The sequence below is a fragment of the Vanessa cardui genome, chromosome 9 (genome assembly GCF_905220365.1).
Source record: "Vanessa cardui chromosome 9, ilVanCard2.1, whole genome shotgun sequence".
In the NCBI taxonomy this organism is placed as follows: domain Eukaryota; kingdom Metazoa; phylum Arthropoda; class Insecta; order Lepidoptera; family Nymphalidae; genus Vanessa; species Vanessa cardui.
In genome coordinates, this window is record NC_061131.1 from 12,794,408 (window position 1) to 12,807,151 (window position 12,744).

Below are 12,744 nucleotides of genomic sequence, written 5' to 3' on the forward strand. Positions count from 1 at the left end.
TGAGCAGTTTAAATGATAAACACGATTACACATTGCAGGTCATTTTGTTGCGGTGTGGACTAATTATGTGCATGGTTAATATTCAAACATTATCTACGTTGGAGTGTGAATAGATACAATATTGCAGTTTTAAACCGAACCAACTCTATAGCCTTGGTCTTTAAGACGTACCACTACCAGTACAAAACACTACAATTAGTGGGGGTTTTTTGGTTGTTTTTAGTGTATAAAAAACTCGAGATAGTCCAGTGATTAGAACGCGTGCATCTTAACCGCTGATTGCGGGTTCAAACCCATGCAAGTACTGCTGATTCATGTGCTTAATTTGTCTTTATAATTCATCTCGTGCTCAGCGGTGAAGGAAAACATCGTGAGGAAACATGCGTGTGACAAATTTCATAGAAATTCTGCCACATGACTGTGTATTCCACCAACCCGCAAAGGGAGAGGAGGCCTTTAGCCCAGCAGTGGGAATTTACAGGCTGTTGTTGTTGTATAAAAAACTAGTAGAAAGCCGCGACTTTACTCGCGCTTAAGAGTGTTGGAGTCTTTCTTGGAGTTCAAGTTTGCTTCATACCAAATATTATCTAGTTCAGATCACCAGTTTGGTCGTGAAAGACAGACAGACAGACACAGTTACTTTCACATTTGTAATATTAATATAGATTACGATTTGTTTATAATCATTTGCTTAGGACAACAGGTAAAGATATTGTGGCTCTGTATAGAATCGTGATTTGCCGTTCAATTGATTTTGAGAGTGAGGAAAAGGGGAAGGCGCTTGTGTTTGACATATAAAAATAATGTATAATCGTGTTCGTATACTGTGCTTCCTCACACACCGTCTGATATCTGAATTGACATCGCTTGTAAGGTATCGGTTATGATCTACATTTTAGGTTAAGATACAATAAGATCTTGAAAAACTTTCAATTTAAATCTTAACAAATATCTCTTTGCTCAGTGTCGACATTTTTTTTTGTTTTTACTTTTTTATAAATATGGAATCATTTATTCACGTTTTTTATGTTATTTTAAGGATATATTAATGTATGTGTGTAGTGCTTTTTTGTTATTTAATATGTTAAATTTAACATTTGTAGTGGTTCACTACAATAATTTATTATACATGTATGTCGGCGCGAAACCACGAATTTAAGAAAAACACGTGTCCATAAATCATTATTTTAATAATTTAAAACTGTTTGATTGTTAAATGAATATTTTTAGTGAAATGTTAAATTAGTCTGAAATATTTTAGTGTTTGTAAACAGGTGTTATGTTGAGTGAATAACTCTACTCATCTATTTTTGTCATAAAAGACCAATCGGCCGGCGGTATCGAGAGGCTTGTTCGATCTGTCGGAGCGATCGGACCACCTCATATTGAAATAAATCAGAGAAGATTATTTCCTGAATTTAATTTTATACCACCGAGGATGGTTAAAGATCGAAACCCTGACAATCGTGACGTCAGAAGTGCTGACGTCATGTGTTTTGAAAATGGGCTCGGACAGTCTTCTCCGTTATATAGTTAATATCTATATTTACTACATGAATTTATTTCCCTTATTTTTCCTAATAATTTGTGAATATGCCATTAGTGTATCCAAAACTATAAATTAATAAATAAACAAGTATTAAATCAAGAGCATATTATTTTTTCATTCACCATTCTTTCTATCATTATTAATACATTATATTGGTTTGTTATCAATTATGCAACCACATTAAATATAATGACATAACATTTAATGACACGTAACCTCATGATGTTTTAATTTAGTTAGGTAACATTTTACGGTACAAAATTCGATGTGTCCGTTCATTGTTGATTTAACTTTGAATATAGTACAATTTAATTTCGTAGGTTTATTTTGGGTTTTTTTAAATTATCTTCATGGATTCCATAGTGTTATAAAAGCTTCTTTTGAATAATATTTGGATAAATTATAGTGACTAAAACTAGTCCAAGGTTGTCATGCCATTGCGTAATTCATTCGAAATCACAACGTCATAACTCGCAGATATTATTATTTCATAATAATTTACGCCTCGAAAACAAAACGTACTTTTCTTACGACATTAGTCGTGTAATTGAATAGTACCGAGAGTTGGATGCGACGGGATCAAATCTCATTAATTTTGCAACGAATTTAATTACCAACGAGGGTCAGTGGGCTAAATGTGCGTAATATAATAAACAGGCCTCTGGTAAATATATTGTAGTCTTTTATACACTAATTAGATATCAGATGCCTCCGGCGTGAGGTTTCAGCTCCAGTGTTTGAATTTTAAATAGATTTCATCCTTTGTTCGTTCATGATATATCCTCGCTGTAATCGTTTTGTAAAGTTTCGAAATTAACTCCTTTATACCTTTTGTATGTAGACTAAATTGTTTATATAGAGAACGTTTTATTTGTATATTTAAAACAATGTTCTCAATTTTCGTTTGTTGTAGGGCTTTGTCTGTCTGGGTACCATTATCATACTCATTAGATATTCTTGCGCCAGGCAGTACTTAGTATTTGCTATTCCAGTTTGAAGAGTGAGTAAGTCAGTTTATTTTCTGGCACCAGGGGCAAAATACCTTAGCTCCTTAGGAGGATGGAATTAGCTGTGAAACGAATCTTTAACATTTCTCATTTTCGATGAGAATTGGTGAACACTTACCATCAAGATCAATTTGCTGGTCTACTTAACTATATATTAAAAATATATATCACAAATATTATATGAGAAAAAATCGAATGTTACCACGGGACGCGATCGTGGTAATCATCAATTCAGAAGGTAATAAGCGACATTGACTATAATAATAAATGTAAGAATTAAATCGGCTCGATTTAATATGTAAAATCTGAGAAAGGGTTTTTGTTATTCCTTAACATAAATACTATTTACGTTTCCTACCTAGCGAAGAGGTATCATTGTGTGTATATTCATATAGGTATCATATGAATACAATATTGAAACAGGCCTTGTTGTACCCACACTAGTGCATGGAAAAGATCGCATCTGAACTATTTACTTCATATCATTTAATATCCCGCTTCTTTTTGCTTCCCGTAGCAGCAAAAACTTCAAAAATGCGATTCAATAATTAAGTCCAACATTTTTTAATTTTCGTCTCGATTGATGCATGATAGATATTTTACACACACTTATACAGGCACACTTCGATGCGTGATGTTTACGTAGGTTTTAAAGAATTTAAAACAAAAACCTACACGTACATGCAAACTATACTCAATTCAAAAACACCAATTAATTCGCGTTAAAGTGTAAGTTCTACAATCTATATATTATAAATTGAAAGTAACTCTGCAGTTTGTCTATCTGTCGCTCTTTCACGACCGAACCGTTGAACTGAATTTGATGAAATTTGGTATGAAAGAAACTTGAACTCCAAGAAAGGATATGGGCTACTTTTTTGCCTAACTCATGACAACCAACCAACAACAAAACTCGAGCGAGCCGCGGGCGATTACTAGTCAAGAATTAAATTGAGATTTAGATTTAATTATGTTATTATATTGTATTGTTTTTGATCTACTTGTTTTGGATTTACTTGGGATTTAATTGTTACATCTTAGTTCCCAAGGTTGGTGGCACATTAACGATGTAAGGAATAATTAATATTTCTTACAGCGTCATTGTCTATGGGTGATGGTGACCATTTAGCATCAGGTCCATCAGATCATTTACCATATGCTCGTCTGCCAACCTATACCATAAAAAACTACAAATATAAGACAGACATTACTCTTAAGGTTGATAGTGATTTGACTTACCATCAGGCGGCCAATATGCTCGTCCGCCAACCAATACCATATAAAAAAAATCTCAACTACATTCTAATTTGTTATTTTTCGACATGATTAAAGTTATACCTACTTGATAATAAGAGTCTGCATTCTATACGAGTATAATCGGAAACGAAAAACATATTAGCAGTCAGTAAATTGTATTCTAATTCGACATAACAAAGAAAGAAAATAACGCGTATAATTTTCCATTGCACTCTCCACTCTAAAAGCGCGTATGACTCCTTTTTATATATTTTTCCACTCATAAATGCTTAGTAGCTTTTTACTGAATATACTCAGCCTTACCCTTCGTCCTCGACTCGTATTCATAAAGTTCATAGTTCCCACATGGTGTCCAGACATTTAGACCCTTTGTTTGGTGCTCCAACGGTCAATTTGTTCAAACATGTTTTGTTGCTCGGGGTCTTTGTAACTGGGTAGTTATTTACAGAAAAAGGTTGATTTTGTAGAGGTTTAGAAGTACCCAAGAAATTAGTGAGAGCGTTCGTAAGAATATTACTTTAAAAAAATGTAAGCCTATTCGTTGACATTTTTCAAAAATATAGGGTAAATCTACAAGTCTGGTAGTACGACAATTGTGAATGAACTGAATGAAGTGAACAAAAATAAAATAAATAACACTTATACTACGTTAAAATTATTTTTTAATACTTCGAAGATTAATAAAAATACTCTGCATTTTCAAATTTAATAGAGTAAAACAAAAAAAAAATTCAATATTTAAGCATCATCTTAGAAATTTTCGTTTTATTATTGTCGATTTAAATTAAAAATCATCGAATTGCATTCAAGATGATTAATAGATTACATATTTCTATTTGACTAATATTATGTCGACTATGTAGGACTGTTATTTAACTTTTTTTTTTATTTTAATGTGTTTTAATTAAATGTATTTGAATTTTTATAAAAAATAAAAACCTTGCTAGATGAAGTAATTTAATTATACAGTCACAGTCAGTAGGCGTTTGTTATAAAGGGTAATAAATAATGCGTATTATTATATATCTTTATTCATATACTTAATTACAATGGTTTTCAGTTCACTTATAAACAAATATATACAAAACCTCAAATATCACATTGAAATCAGCAATATATTTTCTAAATACGAATATTTAATACATTTAACTATGTTATATTCAAAGAGATTGTTTGGAAGGAGATTTCCTTTTACAACCCATGATTTTATTTCATTACGTTTACGTAATTTTGGTTATAAAATCTGGATATTGTATATTTTATATTTTTATGTTAAACTTAGATGCTGTAATTTTTCTCGTTTTGAGAACTAAGGAATTATATAATTTAATATTAATATAAGATTAATAGTAACGGTGTAATGTTTTTTGAAAATTGAGAACACGTGTACCAAATATTTATAATGTGAGTTCAAACCCAGGCAAGCACAATGAGCTCTCCTATATTTGATTTATGTATACTTTATTCTCGGCAATTAGAGAATCATCTGCATATATCAGATCAAATTAGCCTACATATTCACTAAATTGCATCGGACCAAGGAGGTAGGATGCAGCAAAACCTTCTCCCTTGGACGCCCTTCAAGAAAAAAGACAAGTTTGTCCAAAAATGTGACGTCAACAGGATGCTTACTAGGCTAATGTTTATTTAGATTAATTTAGTTATGTTTCTTGGTAGGGCTTTGAATAGTCCGTCTTTATTAGTACCATTTATTCATCATACATCCTAGCACCAAGCAGTAATGCTTAGTATTGTTGGGTAATGGGTTGGATGGTCAATGAGCCATATGAACCAAACGTGCAAAATGTACATCTTAGCTCTCAAGATTGTTAGCGCAAGGGTTATGTCCAAAAAATAATTTCAAATGTTATACGGCGCAGTCGTGACCACTTACCATCAGTTGACCCATTTGCCACCCACCTACTGGTTCCATAATAAAAAACAAGGATTATAACGTTGATTATTATTTAGCCTTCAAGGGAGCAAAAGCCAGAAGGAGTGGATTAAATTAAATTGGAGTATTATTTTTCTAAATCTCTATTCCGAGAATTTATACTTTTATAATTTTATAAACAAGCCGAGGATTTGCCTTGTTTTAAATCCAAAGGTTTTGTATGGCGCAAGTGGTGCTTATTATGATTTATCATTGAATTATTCGTATATTAACCTCCATCTCTGGTTTTTTCTTTATTTCTTCATTAAAATGTCATAACTACAACCACAGTTAAAATATTTCAGCCTTTGCTGTACAGCAAGTACATTCACACCGAAATGCTTATTATAATATGACATTTTTCTACTCAGCGTATTTTCAGATTATAGGAAATCCATCTCTTGATGATCAGATGGAGGATATTTATTAAAGTCCACTTCACAGTTTCTCTAACACACGCATTCCACATTTTGTTTATAATCTTCTGTCTACACGACCATCTTAAAATGATCTTCAACATAATATTTGATCATAGACGACAAAAGAGCCAAGATGACAGTTAGGTTAGACATGATTCCAAGTATAAACTTGGGTGTGCATAGCTGAAATTTCATGTGCTTATTATGTGCCTATACTTTACGACGAAACCTGTATATATTGAGTATATATATAACCTGTATGAGTTGGATAAAATGGTATCAAATAATTACCTTTAGTATGTGTATACTAATTTTATTGTAATTAATGTGTATCTAGTGAAAAGGTATGATCTTGTTATAGTGTATTATATGGATAGATTGGTTCAGTACATAGCTTGCCTTCGTTACTTCATAGCTGTAATCTTTCCGCTGGCCCGACATCTGCTTTGATACTATTTTCGAATTTCGTTTTTTACGGCAACATCTATCCTTTTTATGTTCACGGAAAACGCTGGCCTTTTTACTGGGGCCGTAATGAGATTAACCTTCAGCGTAACGAGGGGGGTGTACAAATTTTAGCGATCAAAGCCTGCTTTTAGGGTTCCTTCTATATTATGTTGTAAAAATGTAACGAACTCGTGTTTTTTTAATGATATATCATTTAGAAGGATTAATCGTTAAAACCAAGATTTATTATAAATTTATTTTTTGTGGGATCTATTGAGCGTGTCTTGCTTTTGAGAATATTTCGTAAGCCCGATGGCAAATAGTTGATTCACGATATTATAGCACCTAGTCCATCCACCATAACTTTTTTTTACTTTCTATAAACGTTGGGTCTCGTTATAATAACTTAAATATAATTATTTAAGTAACCGAAAAGTTAATTTAGATTCTCTAGTTATTTCACTCTATATTTATTTGTTTCGTTTTTTTCATAAATTTCGGACACATATTTTAAATTTTATTTTAGGTCTCATTATGCACCAATTGGTACACTTTATGTATTTGGTGTTACCATAATTATATATGTTCTCAGAATATATATTCGAACGTGTCTTTGCCTGTTAAAGACACGTGACATAATATTGTCATCGTAATATTTGTATTTAAAAAAACTAATAATTCAATTAACATTCATTTAATAACACTTATGAATTTCTTACAGAAGTCCGTGAACATTTTTTTTAAATTAACAAAAAAAACAACAATGACAGTAATGAATGATAATGGTTGTTTTTTTTTAAAAAAAAAAGAACAGAAAAGGTCTTCTCGTGTAACGCGATCAAATTTGTTTTTTTTCTTTACTAAGTGCCTTGTGCTGTTCCGAAATTTCGTACAGTATCAAATGAATTCTAATAAAATTCCAAACAATCTCTCTGAGAACGAAAGCTTTGCTATGAATATTTACTATTAATTATATTATTAACGATAAAATTTACTTTACGATATAACTGTACATCGACTTAGTCTATGTAGATATATTTTTCTTTTTGAAAATTACTTTTACACAATTTGATTATAAATAGTTTCATTATTTACACTCGGCTATTTTGAAGCTGTAATTTCACTACGGGAGCTCCTGGAACATAGACTACAAGAGGAGATGTGCGATATCTGTGGCCTGATGCTAAAAGAGCCTAAGTACATTTTTGAGTAAAATTTAAACATTTTAGTATTGGCCCAGTCATTTACGTAAAGGTATTTATATTGAAGCTTTAGAACTTAAACTTGTTTTATTGAAATGAATCAATATATGTATGTTCATTGCGTCTATTCCTGGTTGCGAAAAGCAACAGTGACATTGGCCCTTTTAGCATGAGGGCACAATTATAATATTTGAAATGTAAAATTATAAATGGATATGGATATTGTTAAATAAAATTTATACTTATTATACCAAAATTCAACTCTGTTTTAAGATTTTAATCTAAGATATAAATTTGGTTATTTGTAGCTAACACATAATATTATGTTCAGAGATGGAAATAAAAGTTTTTACTTGTACATATTAACGGTAATAAAACATTAATACACATATTAAGCTTATTTACAAAGGTATGTCCGACGTTACATATTGCTATTTTTACTATTACTCAATGTTATAATTATTTTTTAAAGCATACCTTATATACATTACAATATATCCAAGAAATAAAAATAAAAACAGTCTTTAAATTGTAATACGAAGAAAAATATTTTATAACTTATATCATAATATCAAAACTTATACAATTATATATTATTCTATAATATAAATAACTAAAAAAATATCACTATATATTTACGACGAAATCAAAATCAAAATGGCGTAAAGCAATATGGCGGCGGAGTTGTGACACGCCCTTGACGCAAGCGCCGATGCGGGATTACGCACACATGTACGGAACTCGTGGAAGTCAGCGCGCGTTATCGCACAGAAGTGGACGTGTACGCATGCGCTGTCGCAGTCGGATATGTCTGTGTTGTGACGAACACGCAGCGCTGTCAAGTACCTGTCAAATGTTTAATATAATGACCATCGCTGAATACGTGTACTGGCATAAATATTGGAAAATTAAAAAAAGGAAAAAAATCTGTATTATTAAAATTTAAAAGATCTGCAATGTCTCAATATTCATATGATTGTCAAACAAAAAAATCCTAACCCACTATCAAATGGCCCATATTGTTTTTTTTTGTGTCTATTAAATATAGTACAATTGTGCTATCATCGACCGGAGCTGTGAAGGTCAAAAAAGCACTTTCTCTATTTATAAATAAGATTCAAATTCCTTTAATTTTCTACAGTGCAAATGCAAATGAAGAGAAAACAGTCAAGTATGAGACATTTACTATGGCTTAATTAATAATAGCACTTACTTGGCAAGCAGCCCACGGTCATGGTAGTTCCTTATCTTCTCCGCAAGTGTATCCAGAGTGACAGCGCTTACTTCCCTGAGACCGTAGTACTGTGTCACGTTGTATTCTATCGACCAATGCGCTTCGCCTCTCGTGTTCGCTACATCTAGATAATACTGTGTATAGTCCAATACCTGCAAGTGTAATATCTCCGTAAATAGTGTAGGTATTAATTAATTAGGAACCCTATTGCCACAAAAAATATGTACAGTTGTTTTTTTATATTTAATCTTATTTTAACTAACACAGAATCTCACATAATCTCCTTAAAATCACAGAATCTTTGGGAAGGCTTAAGTTGTTGTTGCAAAAATTTTTATTTCCACAATTAAATTTAAACTGAAAATATGTCAGCTAGAGTAGTTTGAATACGAGGAGGTATCATATAATGTACACTGTATACATTAACGCTATCATCATTTAATGCCTTAATGATCCAAGTCTACAAACAGCAAAAGCATACACAATGGGAATCGGCGTTAGGTAGGCCGGTATCTAAAGTACCAAATCACTCAAACTGATAGGATATACCCATCAATCGAATGATGAATGGTAATGAACGCGAACTGAAATGAAGTATCGTCAGAGCTAAAACAGTTCTGTTATAAAGTACACAGCAAAATATACCTAACTGACTCTCGAGACGAACCTAGCCATCATTATATTTACCCTGTCAGCTGTAAAAATTACATGATTTGTAGACAGTATTTTAATGGTTCAAGGAAAATATGTAAAGGGTAAAGAAAATGTCAGTAAATGTGAAAATCGGGTGTAGGTTATGATCGACAGCTGTCGATATTTTGTATAATAATATTTTATATATATTTATGTAATTATTAACGATTTATTTTCTAAAAAATATGCTTTTAAATATCTCAGTGATTGTCAGAGGTATTCCGTTTTGAAGTTTTTAGTGCATATCCATATCCACCGTAATGCTGATTGGCAAAACATTTTAAAGACATCCACCCAACGCTATCCTCACGATAATTTCCTTCGACGATTTTACTATCTCAACTCAAACAAACGTCATAGAAATCATTAGTCAAAATTAGGCCGAAACATTTTGAAATCAATCTAATAGTAATCATTAGGCGTTTATTTACAATTATTTGTTAATTAATCGTCAATTAAATATGCAAATGATATTTTCAATTGGATTCGAATATAGAACATTAAATCTAGCGTCATATAATTTCAACACGATTCAAGTAAATTAGATCTCGCTTTAAATATTTAATGTACGAATAGTTACACATTGGAAATGGTCCAAATGTTATCAGATATTTTAATTAATATAATCGTAACCCCCGTATCAATTGTAAAAAAAATATTTGAAATAGTTTTGTTATCAATTAAAATTGGGATAGATGCGACTAAATAAAAAAAAAAACAGAGCATATAAAATTATGCTATATCCAATAGATTATATATAAATAACTTAATGGTCTGTATATAAATCAGCTATTGTACAAAAACAATGATTTCATTACTTCAAAACCTATTCTTCACTCTCAAAAGGAAATCAGTAAACTAATTTCTTAAACATGATTGGGGCGGAGTAGACAGCACTTGAGAATAGGCAGTGGGATGTTATTTTATTAATCAGCCCTCGTAATTAGTAAGAAAACAAAACAAATAATTCTATTATTTTCACAGAATTTTTTACTTACAATACTAAACTAAACTGTGGTACGTAGAAAGCTAAGTACTATATCATTTATGGGTAATTTTTATTCCGACCGTACCCGTAACGATTATACGTTAAGTTTTGAAATTATAAGATAAATTATGTTCTTGTATATGTATATAATGTCACTTACGTCATTTTGACAAATAAGACGTTTTATACATTTCGCTTTGTTTCGAAGTTTGAACAAATTACACAACGATAATCCAATTCCAAATTCAAAACTTTCTGTATTTTTTTTTTCAATTACATCTGGTGGTTAAAAGAACGAAGAACAAAAACATAAAATTCCATTTAATGCGATCTCTGCGCTTGGAACTCATAAAGGGGTCGCGGTAAATGCTGTTAAATGAATATTGAACCGTGCAAAGATTCATGCCGGGGAAGGTTTTATAAGGTGATTTTTTTGCTCTTCAGAAAGATAAAAGTTTGATAGAATTTTATTCATACACAGCGCTATTTATATTATTTAAAGTAATAGAGAGAAGGGAAATCGAGCCACCTTATTGTGAGTAGATGATAACACTAGCTCACTCACCCTTCAAAACTGGTATACAATGATACTAAATATTGCTAGAATTTTCTATATTAATAACGCTGGAGTCTATATCAAGGAAGTCGTTAGTCACATTACGTTTCTGAATGATAAGTAACAAGTCTTAAAAGTGAATTATATCGTCATTAGTCAAAATAAATAATATATTGCCTAAACAAACATAATTATCTCTTCTTTAAATTTAAAGGTTTTATCTTATTAAAACGAAAGAGCTACTTCGAAAATAACACCTCATTTTGAAAGTCAATTTATTTATAAACCAAAAACATTTATAGCTGGAAAGTGTAGGTATTTTAGAGGTGGGCAGCAGACTGAAACCTCGTCGCCTCCCCGAGAACAATGCTGTTGTTTGTTTAAAAATACAATATAAATATCCGTTCGGACAAACAAAAAGATTAATACCAAAGATATTGTGTCGTATACTGAAATATACAAACTTTTTGGAACAAAAAAATATTTTTTTAAAATGATTTAAAATACTATTTTGTTGTGTGTGTTTAAAGTGTATTCGTATATTTCACGTGTAACATCAAATTTCTAGTAATTTGGAATGCATTAATAACTTACCTTTCCTGTATTCGACTCAAATTTATAAAGCCTTAATCCAGGGTTTGATATGCTACCAGCACCACGAGGAGTCAACGAAGGTGCTAGAAGGGCCCAGGATACTGGTCGACCTGTAACAAATGTGTTGTATAATTTCTAGTACATAAAAATATGAGTGGCCCAGTTGTTAGAACGCGTGCATCTTATCCGATGATTGCGGGTTCAAACCCAGGCAAGCACCACTGAATATTTATGTTAATATGTATTTTTTAATTCATCTCGTGCTCGGCGGTGAAGGTAAACATCGTGAGGAAACCTGCATCTTTTTAATCTCATCGAAATTCTGCCGAATGTGCATTCCACCAACCCGCATTGGAACAGCGTGTTGGAATATGTTCCAAACCCTTTCCTTAATGAAGGAGGAGGCCTTAGCGCAGCAGTGGAAATTTACAGGCTGTTACTTTACTATACTTATATTAAAGTATAAATAAAATTTCATCATGTATATAGTACATTACGCAAAGATTTATATATATATATATATATATATATATATATATATATATATATATATATATATATATAACATATTATTTTCGGTTGTATTGGCGCAGAAGGAAAATGTTGTGAGGTAACCTGCATGTATCGGATAAAATTGTACCACATGAGTACCTACAAAGCCGCAATGAAGAAGCGTTGCGGAATAAGCTCCAAATCCTCTTAATATAAGATGGCGCCATTTCCCAGCAGTGAGACATTTACAGGCTGTTACTTATGTTCTTTAGAATTCCAGGAAAATAAGTAATTATTAATGCTTATACAGATGTTATTATTTTTAAAAATATTCATATAATAAGTAAGAGCAAAACTTTTAGCGAAGCTTAAT

The 12,744-nt window shown here is 31.6% G+C and overlaps 1 protein-coding gene across 1 annotated transcript in view; it reads right to left on the reverse strand.

Annotated features, from left to right (window-relative positions):
* Positions 1–7,415: 7,415 nt before the first annotated feature.
* Positions 7,416–12,744, reverse strand: part of LOC124532381 (acid sphingomyelinase-like phosphodiesterase 3a) — an 88,116-nt gene continuing 82,787 nt past the window's right edge. Inside the window, exons 8-10 of the mRNA XM_047107277.1 lie at positions 11,880–11,989; positions 9,028–9,200; positions 7,416–8,660 (exon numbers count right to left, since the gene is read on the reverse strand). Of these exons, the coding sequence (XP_046963233.1) occupies positions 8,450–8,660; positions 9,028–9,200; positions 11,880–11,989 (494 nt within the window). The 3' untranslated portion in view covers positions 7,416–8,449. The remainder of the gene's footprint in view (positions 8,661–9,027; positions 9,201–11,879; positions 11,990–12,744) is intronic.